This window comes from Gopherus evgoodei, chromosome 2 (genome assembly GCF_007399415.2).
Source record: "Gopherus evgoodei ecotype Sinaloan lineage chromosome 2, rGopEvg1_v1.p, whole genome shotgun sequence".
NCBI classification, from domain to species: domain Eukaryota; kingdom Metazoa; phylum Chordata; order Testudines; family Testudinidae; genus Gopherus; species Gopherus evgoodei.
In genome coordinates, this window is record NC_044323.1 from 83045658 (window position 1) to 83063804 (window position 18147).

At 39.6% G+C, this 18147-nt stretch overlaps 1 protein-coding gene across 6 annotated transcripts in view; it reads right to left on the bottom strand.

Annotated features, from left to right (window-relative positions):
• The window catches only part of ULK4 (unc-51 like kinase 4), a 447445-nt gene that overhangs the window by 293009 nt on the left and 136289 nt on the right, over positions 1-18147 (bottom strand). For all 6 annotated transcript variants that reach the window (XR_003998867.1, XM_030551188.1, XM_030551184.1 and 3 more), the window contains exons 23-25: positions 13676-13809; positions 4887-5008; positions 4523-4579 (exon numbers count right to left, since the gene is read on the bottom strand). Coding sequence is in view for 5 of the 6 variants with exons in the window: in XM_030551188.1 (XP_030407048.1) it covers positions 4523-4579; positions 4887-5008; positions 13676-13809 (313 nt within the window). In the remaining variant the exon portion in view is untranslated. The remainder of the gene's footprint in view (positions 1-4522; positions 4580-4886; positions 5009-13675; positions 13810-18147) is intronic.

An 18147-nucleotide genomic window follows, 5' to 3' on the forward strand; every position in this document is an offset into this window, starting at 1 on the left:
AGATCAGAATTCCTTGTTTGCAAAGGTGTACTGCTACCACAGAAAGGACCTTTGAGAACATTCAGGGTGCAGAAGATAGGCCAAATGAGAGCATTGTATTAAAAAGGATCAAACCCAGAGTAAATCAGAGAAACCTTCTGTGGGATGGCTGGATTACAATACAGAATTAAGCAACCTTTAGGTCAAGAGCTGAGACCCAGTCCCCTTGGTCAAGAGATGGAATTATTGCTGTGAGAATTACCATTTTGAATCGCTGAACCCTCACAAATCTGTCCAGTGATCATAGGTCGAGAACAGGTCTAACTGCTGTTTTGTTTTCAGTACCAGAAAATACTTGGAGTAGAATTTCCTCCCTCTGTATTGTGCGGGAACTGGTTCTACAACATCCAGGTTCAAGAGCGAGTCAATTTTTGGTTGTAAAAGATGCTCATGAGAAGGGTGTCTGAAAAGGGAAGGAGGGGGGTGAAAAGAGGTAGGTAAGTAAAATGGATAGAATATCCTGTAGAAATGGTCTCCAACACCCATCTGTCCATAGTTATGTGCTCCCAGTTTTGATGAAAAAGAGCAAGGTGGTTGCTGAAGAGAGAGACACATGCGGATTGTTGCAACAGAGAAGGATGGGGGTGGTAATTTGGGCCCTTGACCAACCTACCAAAATTGATGTTTAGATATAGAGGATTATGAAGTGAATGCTTGCGGGGCACTTGGTGTACTCTTCTGCAATCTCTTGTGCTAGGTTTCATAAGGCCTCAGGAGGATGGGGCAGGGGGGGCGGACTTGAGTAGGCTGTAATCTCTGCACCATCTGGGATTTAATGAATCTTTTTTTGTGTGCAGGCATGTAAATTCCTAACAAGCACAAGGTGACTCTAGAATCTTTTGATGTGTGGAGGGATTCAATCAGTTTTCTTGATGAATAACTTTGATCCTTCAAACGGAAGGACCTCCACTGTAGGCTGGATTTCCTTTGAAAAGCCACAGAGCAGAAGCCAGGAAGCCCTCCTCATGACCACCATTGTGGAGACAGAACGAGTAGCTGTGTCAGCAGTGGCTAGAGAGGCCTGCAGAGATGCACTTGCAAGGAGCTGGCCTTCAGCAGTGATCATCTGACATTGCTCCCTCTGGTCTGCTGGAAGGTTGTCAGTAAAGGCATTCAGTTTGGAGAATTAATATATTATATAATTTGCCATGAGAGTTTGGTAAGTGGCTACCCTAAATCATAGAACAGCAGATGAGTATGATTTTTTTTCCCCAAACAAATCGAGACATTTAAAATCCTCGTCATCTGGCATTGATTTAGCATGGTGCTGTCTGTCATATACATTTACAGCACCGATGACAACGGAGTTTGGGGATGGGTATGAAAATGAAAAGCCTGAGCCCTTGGAGGGAATATAGTATTTTTTCACCGCTCTTACAGGTGAGAGGTATTGTTGATGGAGTATGTCATTATTTTTGATGAGTGCAGCAAGGCCTTGCAATGTGGAGAGATGAGAATGTGTGCAGGATGTCAAGCAGCTTGTGTTGTGACTCCTTAACCTCTTCTAGCAGAATTTTTAAGGAGTCCACTAGCCTTCTGATAAAGTCTTGAAACTGTTTGAAATTGCATGTCATAGTTGGTAGAGGAATCAGTAACCATGGTAGAGGAGTAGATTTAAGTGTGCCTAAAATAATACGCTTGGTGGAACTAAGTTGTATATTGATCATCCCTGTATGAGATGAGCAAGCCCATACTGAAGTGCAGCACTCTGCAGCTGAATAACTGAGTGCCAAGGCTGAAGTGCATACCATTTGGATGTGCATACCAAGTCATTCTGGCTAGTTTTCCAAGCAAGTTGTTGCACGTTTTGACCTTAGTTGCTGTTTTTGTAAGATGGTCGCAACATGTGAGAGTTCTATTCAACGTGATGCCTACATAGACTGGATGTGAATCATGCTTTATTTGCTAAACACTGAAAACTATATTCAGCTCTTTGCTCATTTGTGCATGATCTAAATGGAAGACATCCAACACACTTGACTTCAGGCACCTCCAACAATATTTGGCCATAGCCACCATACATGCATTCAAAACACTCAAGTATGTCAAAGGAGTGGAACTGAGTGCCGAGGCATATATCGTCTGCACAAAACTCACAAGATCAGGTATAGGGTAGATTATTTAAATATAAGTCAAACAACATCTGAGATAATACTGAGCCTTACGGGAAGTTGCTCTGGGGCCTCCAAGCACTTGTTCTTGTAAGGCCACTGATGTGGTGCAAAAGACATGGATGTGAGCACCCAAGAGCATCCATACCAACTGTGTTGGCTGTCTCGCTCAAGACAGTAAGCTGGTTTTGCAGTGGTGGAAAGCTCCCTGACAGTGGAAAGGAGAGCATTGGACCGAAATGTGAGAAACTGATGAGAAATCGTCATCATCGTCCTCCTCTTCATCAGTTCGCAGAGGTGGAGCAGTTATGGAAGCTATGGGAGACTGTCAGTACTGTGTGTCTCTCAGGCATTTCTGAAACCACCGAGACCCTGGAAAAGCAAAATTCCTGTGGTACTGGGATGGTGGGCAGTACTGCTGATGTAAGATGAGCAGAAGTGGCTGATGTAGAAGGTGCTGATGGTACTGGAGGTCTCTTACACGGATGAATGACCAGTAGGTGTTGGTCTGGCCTTCTGCAGAGCCGAAGTACTAGGTACCGAGGCTCTAGAGGATGCTATCAGTACTGATTTTAAAGGTGTTTTCTCTCTTACCATTCCAATCACCCGACAGTAGCAATCTTCCAGGGCCCAAACTCTTCGAGTCCTTAGACTTTCTGGCAATGACAATACCTGAGGAACTTCCAGCCTCATAGGTAATGAGCTGGAGATAGGCGGGTGCCAAGGTGGTCGACCTGGCCGGGAATCATCTCTTACTGGTAGATTCTCTACCCAAGGGACATAAAATCTGCTTTTGGGGGGCTTTTTGAGAGAAATCTAGGGATTTCCTCTTCAAAGCCATGGGGGAATGTCATGCCAAAGAAGTTGATGAAGTAGGCCTTCTCAAGGACTGTGGTACAAGGAGGGTCGCTGGGCTGGGGTCAGAACTCTCCATCATAAACAGACACAGTTTTAGTTCATGGTTCTTTCTGGCCCTTTACTTTAATTTAAGGCAGAAATAACACTTTTGAGGGACATGTAACTCCCGAGATAGCGTATACAGCATGACTATCCATCACTGACTGGGATAGCCCCTTGATAGGAAAGGCAATGTTTAAACCCAGAGGAGCCAGACATACCCTTTTCAGGCTCCCCACAGGGAATAATCAAGAAAAAAAGTGTGGATGCTATTCTAATAAGAAAATATATATATAGACTCCTAAAAATAAAAGGAAAAGGGAGTACTAGAACTAATGGAAACTCTATGAACTAATTATCTCGAACAAGAGGAAAAAAAATACAAGTGAGGTAATCTCAATTTGGATGCTGCTGAAGTGGTTGAGAAGGAAATGAGGGCAGTTTGCCCGCACAGCGCTATATAACCCTGTTGCAGGGCATGAGATGGTAGAATACATGTGTGGGCCAAACAGACACTGCTACGTAAAATCTCTGATCTGAGACTGTTCTAAAAACAGTCTTTATGAACACTATCTTCTCAACCACAGACAGGTGTGGCTACATCAAACTCTAAGGAACAAGAAAAAGTGAAACAGTAATCTAACCAGTCTGCAGTGAGAGCTTTTGCAATCTACCATGTGAATAAATCACTAATTTAAGCACTTTGAAAATGTGTCCTTCAAAATATTTTGTTTGATCATGACGTGCAACTTTTAAAATACACTTTTCTCATTTGACAGTGGTGATCACTTTCATACTAGAAACGAACAATACAATACAGAAGTACTACTTCATTTTAACTACAGTGCTCTATGGCATATTTGAAATCCAGAACAGTTTTTATTGTTAATGTCAAAGCTAGACAGCAGATGCTGAACATGACAAATGTCTTAGCTCTCTAGTTTATGCTGCTCAGCATTTCATCAACTAAATATAGTGCAAATGTACTGGCAAGGAGAAAATGATAACATAATTCATATGGGTCATATTCTTAAACTAGAAAAAGCATGTGTCTTATTAAATATGACTCAACTGAAACAGGGTATTATAGTTTATCTTTTACAGCACTTAGGAAATTATGCATTTATCAGAAATTATACAGTATGCAGAGCGGTACATTCAGTTATATTATATTAAACTTCTAAATTATCTTTTTCATTATTTGAATGACCTTCATGACATTTGATCTTAAATACTGTTTCCATGGAGAAAGCCATTGTATTAGGCTTTTGTCTTTTAAGCAAATATACTATTGGAAGACCATACATTTTCTGCTAAGAAGTCAAACGTAATATAGTAAAAATAAAAAAAAGTTACATAAAAAAAGACAACCCCATTTTTATTTTAACTATTCTATATATTGTATAAGATTAATTCCCAGGAGAATACACATTCTTGATACACAAAATGTTAGTATAACTGAACTTATTACTTACAAGCAAAGTTCCATAGTTAAAAAGAAACTCCTCAGTTACAATCTGGGGACGGAATACCTATTTGAGCAGAGTTTTGGCATAAGAGTAAATAATTAAAAACATGATAAATGTAGCATATTTTACCATGTGTTTAAAAAAGCATAACATTTATTTTGTTTTTATCATTAGAATTGTCTAAACATAACTTCACAGATAGGGCTCAAGTCTTCATTCTGTCACAGAGCTGGAAATCCCATTGACTTCAGTTAATGCTGACTTCACGCAAAGAAGGCAGAATTTGGCCTACTCCAATTACAATCAACATAAAGTGCATTTAAGGAGCATACAGTGGTTTACATTGTTTTCTAATTAAAAAAATAATTACCTGGGATGTCACAAGGTGAAGAACTATTGGTATCATAGGAAGGCACATCTTCAGCTGTTTGGCCTGAGTTGTTGATGGATGTTTACGTCCAGAGACATTAGCTAGGGCACTAAGAATATCACCTGTAACACACAGCAAATGTGTAAGATGCAGCTCAGTCTACCTCAACTTAACCGGTTTAACTAAACAAAGGGGCTATTGACATTTTTTATCATGTAGCCTGTATGAGGTTTCCCAGGCTTAACCTGAAGAAAAACTATTTCTGATTCTTCTTACAAACTTAACTACTTAAAGAGGGTTTGATCCTGCGAAGTGCTCGGCACTCTAGACTTAATCCAAAAAACACCTAAACGTGCTTAACTTTAAGCATGTGAGCAGTCCAAATGATTTCAGCTGATTACCTTCAAAACAAACAAACAACTTAGTCTCTAATGCTTGCCAGTAAGTTGCTCTGGTGCATGTGGATTTGCGAACAGAATATATACCTTTCTTCTCTAGACAGTAATTCAGAATGAGCGGCAAGGGGTATATCAGTTATCCTGGCTGAAAATTTTAACCAGTTATTGCCAAAAATACTAACCCTTAGTTTCACAATCTCACACTAATGTGAGAAATTAATTTCTCCTTCGTACCAAACGGGTGTCAGTGACAAACAAGGGAGCTGAGGCTAATTACTGTGTTCGTTGTTTTATGCATAAAAATGTAGTAGTATGGTGGCATGCACACTACTTTTCAAGGCAAACAACTGTCACTCAAACTTCTGCAACCACAATAACTCTGAACTCCACACTCCCCTACAACCAGGGATAATTTCTGGTCCCTGGAAACATATGTAAATCAAGTCTCCATCCCCTTCTGATTCCCAAGGAGTCAAATACATATCAGAATGAACCACAGGAACTTTGTTCAGTCTAGCCAAGTTTAGCAATCAAAAGTTGGAGAAGCCTATTTAGCAGCTTTCCATAAGATATTAGAAAATAGCATTCACTGACTTCACTTTAAATCAGGGTTCCCAAACTTTTTGCCTGCATGACTCCGTTTTGAGACACTGTTTGCTGTGACCCCAGAGAGCAACAACACAACACAGCGACCAAGGAATTAAAGGAATTTACACATTAAATGTGTTATTTAATGCTCTCTAATGTGACACATAGGCTTGTTTGTTGCAACACAGCTTCTTGAAGTCCAGCGGTGTGATAGAAATTTCACATTTAATGTCTGATGTAACATCAACAGAAGATCAATACTGAGATTTGATGGACACAAGTGAGCTGAATTCCAGCTTCACACAAATATGTGCTCGCGAATGACACCATCAATTTCAAGGCACGTGTTGAGAGTGCAGGATATTCACTCTTGGCAGGGAATCAGAACTCCAGGAGAGAAAGTTGGGGATAAATTCCTCACAAGAATCCACTGCAGGAAATTTCAATGAGCTGTTTGATTTCAGCTGCTGGCAAATCCATAGCATCAGGCTTGCCGTGAAAGGGGGTTTGTACCTGATCATACTTTGTCATGTCCAACTTGAGGGAAAAGGATGCAAACTTTCCTTCATCTGGTTGAAATGCTTAGCCATCACCTGTGTGGGAGGCTGAATAATTTCATTGTCAGCCAGGAACTTGCAGCACAGACACAACAAGTTACAATGATTCTTTATCGAGTGCCAACAGTGTACTCAGGGTGGCACAGAAAGAAGATATGGGACCTGTCTTAAGGTACTTAAAAGCAACTGCAGATTCCCATCTCAGAAAAGGCTAGCACAGGCTCCTACCAGCTCAAGCAGAGAGGATGCTCTATTGATAAAGCCGTTGTCTACTGAAAAGGATCTTCCGGATTCAAGTCTCTCACCTGGATAGCTGCACAGTTGGATAGTGCAAATGGAAAAACGGAATCTGCAAAGACACCTCTGCACAGCCAACATATCCAGACTGGCTCCACAAATAGTACACCAGTAGGAAGCCATTTTACAAAAATGGTAGCCTTTGCACAACATGACCTCACATGCACTGTATCCGCGAGGCCACAACGTGTGGAGGCCGTCATTTTGTAGGTCAAAATGTCAGCCTCCTGGCATGGCATTTGTGGAGCAGGTCTGGAAAAACCTGGGGGCAGACGGCATCATCTCACACAACGAATATGGTCTGTTGGACCCACGACCCCGTCTGCTGATGGCACAACCCACCCCTATTGAGGGCATAACCCACCGTTTGGGAACTGCTGATTTAAATTAAGACGGTTTTGGATAGTGAAGTCTCATATTAACTCTAATCATGTGCAAGATACTGTGTATAATTTCATATAGTTTAAACACACATACACACAATGAACACATTATTTTTGTAGGATGATATTTAAAAAAACTGAACTCTTGAAATATAGTGAATGAATTCCTAGCTCCACTAAACTGAATGGCAAAACTATCAGTGACTTCAGTGAGGCCAAGATTTCAACCAGGATTTCTAGATGATAAAAATTAACGTTTTCAAGGAGCATATAATTTTTCTGGAATGTACTTCCACAAAAGAGAAATGGATAACACAAAGTTATCTAAAGCAACAGGGATTCTTGTGAGGGACAGGTAAAAAATAAAATAAAAAGGATAGTTAGCATGAGCCAATGAGGGAGCACAGCTGAGTTATTGAAAACATGCCTCAGGCACAACTAATCTAGAGAAAAGGATCAAAAATATGATCATAAAGGGGAAGATTGTGGTTTAAGAATCAAGAAGTGTGAGAAAACCAGCGAACTCCACTCTGCCTGATCTTGTTATATATGAACTACTGTCTCTTGCAAACAAGAGGCCTTCAGTGTATGCATAAAAATGGAAGCGATGGGCAGGGGAAAGTCTCTGCTTATATGCAAAGAAAGAACAATGAATATTTTCAAAGCTTTGAGAGTTAATAAATTCTGCCCTTGAATGTACACATATTTCCTGTTTTTCCAAGCCTATAATAGAGTCACTGAACAATTAAAAGCCAGATTCTGCTAGCCTTATACACAGTTGCAGAGATTTTAAGGCCAAAAGGAACAGAGACTCATCAGACCTGTCCTTTTATATAAAACAGGCCATAGAATTAATTCATAATAATTAACTGAGTAGTATCAGTAGTTTATTACTCAAATATTTTCATTGACTTTAATACTCAAATGTAAGAAATGGAGGCAGAACCTGGCCTTAAATTAAATTAAAAAGGAGAGATGTGCAAACAATTCTATTCCAAGTGCAATATACTGTTAATAAACATGAATGTATTTCCCATCATTTCTCCAATTATGTAAGCCTCAATAAATAGTCCTAAATTTTAATAAATATGTACTTCTGGTTTTGAATCAATAAATTATAATATGACAAAGCCATAGTTGTGGTAAACAAGAAATGCTGAATCTACCTAACCTGGTATTCTGGCTTTCCATATTTTATGACGCACACCGTGGTCATCCTGTTGTCAAATTTTGCATTAGATAAATAGGTACAGATACCTCATTATTTCAGTATGACTGTATATTTATTATATAGCAAATACCTAAAATGCAACAAATACAGAAGTAAAGTTATTTAGTTAACAAAGGCAAACGGCAATTTTTAAGGCTGACTAGACTACTATTGATTTACTTTAACTTTTTAAAATAAATATTTGAAATCAATTTCTATTTTTAAATCTATCTGGTTTATAGCTACATCTGCTGGAAGAGAATGGAATCAGAAGGGAGTTTTTATATATATATAAACTCCCTTAAAACTCCGTCATAAAATATGGAAAGCCATATTTATATACATATAAAACTAGCCAACATCAATTTCCAACTCAGAAATGTAACTGCTTTTAATTTGTTTCACTTTGCAAAATGTGTCTGACTTTGGACATTTTTCATATGAGGAAATAACTTTCACCCCTGAATTACAATATATTATTTCATTATCCCAAACAGGTAAAGAGAAAATACTCTTTCATAAAACTAGAGATCTGAAAATTAATCTTAATAAAAGCCAAACACAAAGACAGCCCTCCCTTCACCCAAAAACAATGCAGCCCCTCTCCCCAACATTAACTGAAGAAGGAAAACAGAGTGGAGAACTTATGTTTGATGTAGAGGTTGTCCAAAATATGCCTTAAAATTATACATTAACAATAAAGGCAGAAAATTGCATGTAAAAGACAGTACGTTATTTTTGTTATTGTCATTATTTGCATTACAGTAGTACCCAGAGACCCCAAACGAGATCAGAGTCCCACTGTTAGGCAATGTACAGACATTCAGAGAGAGAGCGCCCCCTCCTGAGAGCATATACAGTCTAAGGCCCCAATCCTGCAATTGACCATACATGATCATCTGATATTTAGTTACTTAGGAAAACAAAGAACAGGTGTGGTTTGAGGGAGAAACAAAATATTACATGGTTGTCATAAACAGATAGCTAAGGGTTAATGTCTCTTTTACCTATAAAGGGTTAACAAACAGTGACCTGCAAACACCTGACCAGAGGACCAATCAGGAGACAAGATACTTTCAAATCTCATGGAGGGAAGCCTTTGTTTGTGGGTTTTAGTTTTGGCTTTGTTCTCTCTGGGTCTTGGACGGGGATAGAAGTGCAACCAGGTTTCTGCCAATCTCCCTGCTACAGTCTCTTATCTATTCAGAATTGTAAGTAAGAAAAGGCGGTCATAGTCTTAATTTTTTTTTTTTTTTTTTTTTTTTTTTTTGCATATGTGTACTTGCTGGAAGTAGCTTAAATTGTGTTTCTGCTGGAGAAAGTTTCCTTCTATTGTTTATAAGTTGAAAGACCCTGTAACTTTTTACCATCTAAAGTGCAGAGATATACCTTTTACTTTTTTTATTAAAAGTTTTGCTTTTAGGACCTGTTTGATTGTTTTTTCCCCAGTTGAGGCTCTAGGAAATTGAGTCTGTATATACCAGGGAATTGGTGGGGAGGAGGGAAAGGTAAATTTCCTCTTTGTGTTAGATTCGCGCAACTTGAATCTGGATTGCCTTTGGGGGAAGGTATCATTCCTCTCTGTGTGGTGATTCAAGGAATTGAATCACGGTGATCTCCTAGTGTACCCAGGGTGGGAAAGATCTGGGAGGAGGTAAAGAGGGGGGAGGGAATGTTTTTTTCCCTTTCTTGTGAGACTCAAGGAATTTGGGTCTTGGGGTCCCTAGGGAAGGTTTGGGGAGACCAGAGTTTATCAGATACTCAGAATCCTGATTGGTGGCAGCCTATCAGATCTAAGCTGGTAATTAAGCTTAGGGGAATTCATGCTAGTACCCATATTTTGGATGCTAAAGTCCAGATTTGGAAATTATACTATGACAATGGTCTTTGTAAATAGATTTTAAAAATAGGAAACTTTAAAGCCTACCAAACTTTACAAGTGCTACCTCTTTTTTTCCCCCATTACTAAAAACAACAATTAACACATAGTGAGGAATAAAGAAATTGTCATTTCTTGGACAACTTGGCAGATGAGTTTTATTCCTCTCCTCTGCCTGGGGGTTTCCAGAGGCTTTGTCCTTTGCCCCCCCTCTCTTCTCCCTTTACATCCATACATTTTGGGGATTTAATAATCTGCTAACAGAACTTTAACTGCCATCTTTACAATAATGACTCACAGATTGACCTCTCCACTCCTAGAGTATCTTTCTCCATCCAATTCCACATGCTAGCCTCGCTTTGACATCTCCTCTTCCTGGAAGTCTTGCAGTCAAATTTGTACTTAACATCTTTCCTCAAACACTCTCCACATTCTCTCTCAGGCTTGATAACCCAACCATTCTCAGACCTCTAATCTGGGGGTCATTTTTGTTGATTCCTCTTTTGCCTTGCATATCCAGGGTGTGCCCAAATTTTGCCATTTCATCCTCCAGTACTTGTCCAAGATCTATCAATTTTTTCTGTTCAAACAGCCAAAAGTCACCTAGCCCCTCATCACATTTTATCTTGATTTGTATAAGCTTCTTGTCTCTGGGCTCCATAGCACCCACATCTCCCTCTTCATCCTGTACAAATTGCTGGTCAAATGACTCTTGTTTGAATACCTAAACTGCTGCATCACCATGTCAAATTCAAACTTCTTGTTCTCATGTGCAATTCCCTTCACAACTCTCTGCTCACCTTTATTTCTGCTCTTATCTTTTATCACATTGTCCCCCACCCTGCCTTGTGTGCCTCTCACAAAATCCTACCTTAGTATCTCCTTCCAAACTGTACTCTGTGACTGGAACTATGTCCCTGAGGACTTTGGCTGTTTGAATAGAAAAGCCATTAGCATCTTATCCTTCAAAACTCTCCTCAAGACCTATAAACATATTTGAAAATTAATGATGGCTTCAGGAGAAGACTGGGATAGTTGGTACTACTTATATAAAGTATGTTAGAAGAACTTTATTAAGAGAACTTTCAAAGGTTAGGAAATACCAGAATTAAGATTGTGCAAACTTAATTCAACTCCCTTCTGCATTATTATATAGTCGAACTATATGATCACATACTATTTTTTCCACAGGACCCTGCCTCATTCAGTGCACAGGATAGATATGCTCTGGGGATAAACCAGGTATGTGTGGTGAAGTTGCTCTCTGTAGGACCTTGGCTTGTTTGTGCTAAAAAGGTGATAATGCATTTCAAGTCTGTACCATTATGCATATGTGCACACAGTCCAAATAATGCACAGGCAAACTTTCTAATGTGAGTGCTTGGCTTTGCAAGCTCAACAATATTCTTTTACAGAGGTGTTTTGTAATTTTGTACATTTTTAGAAAAGCAAACAAATACTACCATGTGGCATCTATGACACCCACACAGGTCCTCAGTAGGGTTGGCAACTTTAGATCCACCATAGACTTCTGTCACTTGAGCTACCAGAATAACTGATAGAGGATGACCACTTACTACTGCTATGTGGATTGGCAAGAGGGAATGAGATGTCTTGCCAGTGGTTTCACAGATATTTTCTGACAGCAAAGGAATGGTAGCTCAGGAATCTTGGGTTCCATTCCAGGCTCTGGAGGAAAGTGTGTTTAGTGGGCACAGACTCTTCTGTTCCCCCCCATGCTTGACCTCTTCTGTCCATCCTCTCCAACCTGTCCCTGTCCTGTCTCTTCCCCTCCCTGGCTCTTTATCCCAGTCCCATTCTTCTTGCTTAGTCAGTCCCAGTCTCCACTCCTGTTTCTTCTTACTCCAATCTTCACCTTACTTCAAGTCTCTCCCACTCCTCCCCTATTCCCAGTCTTCTTACCTAGACAGTCCCAGTTCCCCCATTCCAGCTCCTCATCTGATCTGTCTTTCCCCTCCATCCCACTGGTTCCTAATCCTGGTCTCCATCCTCACACTTCTCATCCAGTCTCAGTCCAGCCTCCACCCTCTCTCCAGCTCCTTTCTTCACCCGGTCTCCTCCCTTCCTCAATTCTTGGTCCCAATCCCTTAGTCCAGCCATCTCAATTCTTCTCCCACACCCCAGCTACTTGCCAGTCTGGCTCTCTGACCCTACTCTATCCCACACTCACTGGTTCCAAATTCCCGGCTCCTTGTCCCAGTTTCCACCACTCATCTGATGTCAAGCGTTCCTTTTCCCTCACAAGCTCCCAGCACCAGTCTCCTTGCCAACCCAATCACGGTTTCTCCCTCCCAACCCCTCTAGTCCCAGTTTCACCAGACTCCTTGTCCCAATCCCTGGTCCATGTTTTGTGCCCCCAGTATTCGAAACAGACAGCATCCTCCTCCACAATAACTGGCCCAGCAGAGGGGCCACTGAAAGCATAAGAGAGACAGGTTCCCTGCTCTCAGTTCCAGTAACAGCCCCAATCCCTTTGTGGGGAAAGTCCAACTTCACCTCTGTAGAAATGGCTTGGAGTATGCTCGAGTGCTCTATGGGGATGGTGAAGGCACAGTCTGGTCAGCACCAGGACCTGAGAGAGGCTCAAGCATGTTCACTGAGGTTGGACTGTTCAGAAATTAGCTGCTACAATAAAGTCTCTACTAAGGATGTGTGAACTTGGATTATCCAATGGCTTATAATTTGGTCACATTCGGGTGGATTTTCATGGGGCTAGCACAAAGCACACCCGGACACAAAGACCACTCCCAGCCAAATTTGAAGTCACTGCTCCACAGCATGGGGGCATTAGAACTGACCAGAATTTAACATGGGCAAAACAATGATTTTTCCTTGTTCTTGTTATAAGAGACACCTGAACTGTATTGGCTGAAGTTTTCTAGAAAAACTCATCCTGAAGCAGAAATCCAGCATGTAAAATTTTACCCCCAAAGTTTTAAAAATTATAAGCAACTGAAATCAGGGTTTTACAATGGACAACATTAATAGGTGGTGCTACCTGACCCAACTATAACCATATACGTTCTCCCATAAATGTATATACACTTACACATATATGTTTATAGAATATATACAATTGCATCTCTCTTCTTCCATGTTTTGTAGGTCATGGTTATACTGCAAGATCTTTGGGGCATGGACTGTGTCTTTAAAAATATTTATAGAACACTTAGCATAATGGAGCCTCAGTCCTGACAGGGACCTTGTGTGCCACCACGATTGAAATATTAAATAAAAGAAAACATTTTTTCAAGATTCAAATGCAAAGTATTATATGGTCACAATATAACTAAGAAATTTGATTAAGCTAATGCCATAAACAGTAAATGAGGGGGAAAACATCTTTCTACTTACCATAGTCTTTACTCTTTAAAGAGATACTTAAATGTTCCACAAGGGAGTGAGGAAAGAAGACAGACAAAAAAATTATTTTCATAGTCAGCCAGCTGAATTTACCTAGAACTCCTGGCAGCTCCTGCACAATGTGATAGATGAGAAGGTCCAGGCATTTTGACAGGTATTCACTGCCGCTTTGCTGCTCTTTTCCTGGTGCAGTCTTTCTGCTGTCTCTTTCAATGTACATCACCAATCTACATATAAGCAAGTGCAAAAGATTATCTCTTGTGACAAAAAACTGATACTGTATCTCAAAAATGCCACCGAGGCAAGCATTTCCAGGGGGGCATAGTTACAAGCAAGATGACATGTGTGTGTTGTTTCAGTAACTTGTTGAAAACATTAGATTTTTGTCTTTAAAACAAAGTTCCTTTAAAAAAAAATCTTTCTATGGGGAACTACAGATAAGTCAAATACAATTTGCCAAATTAAACTCTAGTGTAAGCAAGTGCAACTCTATTAGTGTAAATGGTGATATAAGGCTTACATGAGGAATGAATTGGCCCTTAAAAACTGAATAGGAGATTCTAACGTTAAACAGTTTATACTAAATTGTAATGCAAAAAAATTGCTTAACCAAAGTAGCAAATTTTCAATTTGTGTAACTCAATATAAATTTCTGTTACTTAAAAGAGGTGGTGTGATTTTCAGTGAAGCCACAAATCTCAAAGTTAATGACATATACAAGTACCATTGAAAATCAGGCCACATACGTGCACCACTGGACAAACAAGAATTTAAAAAATCAAGAGTCAGATTATGCCCGGCCACTGTATAGGTGTGCAACCTGTGGGGGAGAGCACAAGAAACTTCTGCCTCCTTGCATCTCAGCATTAGTGGCCAGGAACAACTGCAACTTCTGTTTGCTCCCTCCTAGTTCCCCAGTAGTGAAAGCCACCAGAAAGGCCATAGCGCTGATTTTCTTCCACAGCATTGGTTTAATGGAGTTGTTTGAAGACACAGAGAAGTGCACACTCTACACCACTGTAGGGAATTGTGCAGCAGGCATATATCCCTTGTGTGCCTGTGGGTTCCTTTTTCAGGCATGATCCCTCCCAGAACTCACCCCCAATGGGGGCCAGGATCAGGATAGTCTCTTCCAGCATGCTCCAGTATAGGAGTATATTTAGCTGTAATAAATAATAATAGGCATACTCAAGAAGCCAGAGTTAATGACATTTATTTAAGATCAAATTTCTCTGTGAAGAGGAAAATGCACTGGATTAATCTACACATCTGTTAGAAATTAATTTTTTCAGTCTAGAAATTATGGCAGTGAGCTTTGAGTAAGAAATAGGGTTACCAATTTTGGTTGGATGTATTCCTGGAGATTCATCACATCACATCATCTTTAATTAAAGATTAATCTTTAATTCGTGGAAATTCCAGGCCAATCCTGAAGGGTTGGCAACGCTAGTAAGAAATAATTTTAAACTATAGTTTAGCAGTAGGTTTTTGGTATACTGGCAGGGAAACAAATTACAAATGGATTGGATCTGTTATCAGGATTTTAAAAAAGGACTATTTCTATCTCTCTTAATCCATCCCCTTTCTTAGCCAGTATTTTTAAAAATAAATAAGTAGATGTGACAGAGAAGCCCAGTGGTGGTCCATTGTTCCGTATAGTCTATATCAGCAATTCTTCTCAGGCCTGACATATGCACTATACCTACCATGTTATTGTCATAATTTGCATCTAAAAGGTATTATATACCATTTGAAAACGAATGACACACTGGTGATGAATATCCCTGTGAAATGTACATATTGACATTGTATGAGGAATTATCGATACTTACTGATACTATGCTTTTTTTAAGTCTGTGACCATACTAAGGGAGAAAGAGGTTCTCCCCCAGATAGGAGGGAAGGCAGCTACCTAACTCTCTCCAGTGTAAATTAAGCAAAGGATGTGACCAAAGTCAAAGAAAAGCACTTTTACAAGCAAGGTAAACAAAGCCATCAGTAGAGTGTATGGGAAAAGAGGATCCCTTAATCTTATTGGGGGAAGGAAACTGTGCCCACAAGAAACCTTTCTGCTTCCTGAAGCAAGGTCAATGAACTTTGGGAAGATTTTATGTTACAGCGTGTATACACACACACACACACACACACACACACACACACACACACACACTTACTTACTTCACCTGAAGGGACAAAGGAACTGAGCACTTTGACAGGTACTGGCCAAAGAGTATGGTCAGCCATGGAAGAGACTTTGTTAAAAACACTTCTCTGAACAAGAGACTCAGGTTTAAGTCTTAAAATCACATTTTTACTTTTGTTTGCTTGTAATCCTTTCTATCTTTAGTCCTTATACTTAAACCTATATCTTTTGGTTTAATAAACTTGTTTTACTTTTACTGTAAACTAAGCCAGTGCTTTGATTAAAACAGAGTGTTTGCTAACCCCAGTTAAGCTAATAAACTGCTGGTTATTCTCTCTAAGGGATCAGTGAACCTAACTTTCGTAAGTGTTCAGTGAGCAGGGCAGATGGTTTTGGGGAAATTTGGGACTGCAAGGGTATTGGGGTCACCCTGCAAGAAGTAACCAAGATTGATGGAAACCAGGGTGAAGCTACTGTGCTTTGAGCATGCTGCTGTCAGGGCGCAGTTGTGGAAAAGACCACCACCCAGTTGATTTTGGATCAGACAGCCTGAGGCACCTTTATTGTTATAACAAGACTATAAGATTACAAGTAGGCATACAGGGAGAGCCAGCGTAACCCCATGTAAGGGGTAGGCTGCTCTGCCCCTTACAATTTTCACCAAGCTTATAAAGGTTAAAACTGCAAAACGTCATATTGATTACGCAAGTTATTTGTCCTTTTCTGGTAAATTAATATTGCAAATCAGCAAGCTATTTTAACATATATTATGCATTTTGACAGTGATTGAGCTGGTCATTCTATAAATGAGCAAGTTATTTCCACACTTATCATGCGTTTTGGCAGTGGGTGAGCTGGTCATTCTGTAACTCCACCTTGCAGTTACCGGAAGCAGGCAATAATTATTATACTATATTTTGCTTAAAGCAGCTGGCACTTAAGTGACCCTTTGTCCCCCCGCCCAGTTCCTCTTTTGTCAGTGCTTCATATCCTATTTCTTCATACATAGTTGTATGCTGATAAACAAATTGTTCTTAAGTAGCATTGGTTTAGTTAAGCCTGAAGTCTGCATATAGGGCCTATAAAAATAATTGCAAAGCTTCTTTACCTATAAAGCAATGGCAAACCTTATTTAACGAGACGGGGGGGAGGGTTATATTCCCTATCAGCACTGAATCAAGACTGCACACCATTACAGGGCAGACAGTGACACTATCCCTTCCTGGTCTGAGTTGGACCCTAAATGACACATTAATATAGAAATCAAAATGTGTCTTATCTAGGATGATGAAAATAACTGGATTTAAACGACTTCTTGTGCAAGCATGTGGTATGTTAGGGCCCAGTCCTGCAAAACTTTATTCAGGCAGGAGAACAGTTCTATTATAAAATGGGATTATTCATTAGAATAAGAACTACTCGCCTGAATAAAAAGAGTTTGCATGATCGGGCCTCTAAGCAATGATGATACTGCATATTTTGAAAAACAACAAAAACCTTTATTTTATGGCTTATATGTGGAGGGAGCAGGGAAGCGAGAGAGAAATAAGTGATCCATTCAGTAACATTTACTTTTTCTTACTTCAGCAGCCCACAGACAGCAGATCCAGCCATACTTGCCAAAGGTTCTAGCTATTTTCCTTAGACTCTCGGTATGATTTATTCAATTATGTTCAATTTCAATGAAATATAATACATTAACTGTTCAAAAGCCCTCCAACTTTCATTATACAATATGCTATGTAGTTTTATTAGACATTTTCAGTTGCCTTGAATAATTAAAACAAAATAACTTAAGTTGTTTAAACAAGTTCTCTTCACTGAGAGAGAATATGTTTAACCAAATAAAGTATGAGTAAAACATGACATGAAAAACCAGAGTGTCACATTTTTCTTTAAATAAATATTTTTGCAAATTTAGTTTGAGTATGAGAGTAAGTTTAGATTGTCTGCACATTATCTAAACAAGCTGTTAAGTGAAGGCTAGCACAATAAGTTTGATATATATTTATATTTTAAGAAAGCAATTCTCTCTTGCAAAATCCAGTATAAAGAGAGAGTCTGAGAAGCATTAGATGTGTTTACTTATTTTGGGAAAGTAAAAAATACATGTAAAGCTCCTGAGTATGACCAGCTCTCTCCCTCTCTTCATGTGCAATGCCTTCCCCTTTTCAAAGTTATCTTCTCTCCCACAAAAAAGCCAAAATTGACAATTGCTTCTAAAAAGGACCATCAATATTTCTTGAAATTATTTGATAGCATTGATCAACTCAACAAAACCTTGCCAAATCCCACATAAGCACAGTCAGCTTTAGGGGAGTTTATTGTTCTAAAGCCGTAGGCAAACACTCTCCCCTCCTCACAGTCATCCACAGAATAGGGTTGTCAACTTTCTAACTGCAGAAAACCAAATACTCTTGCC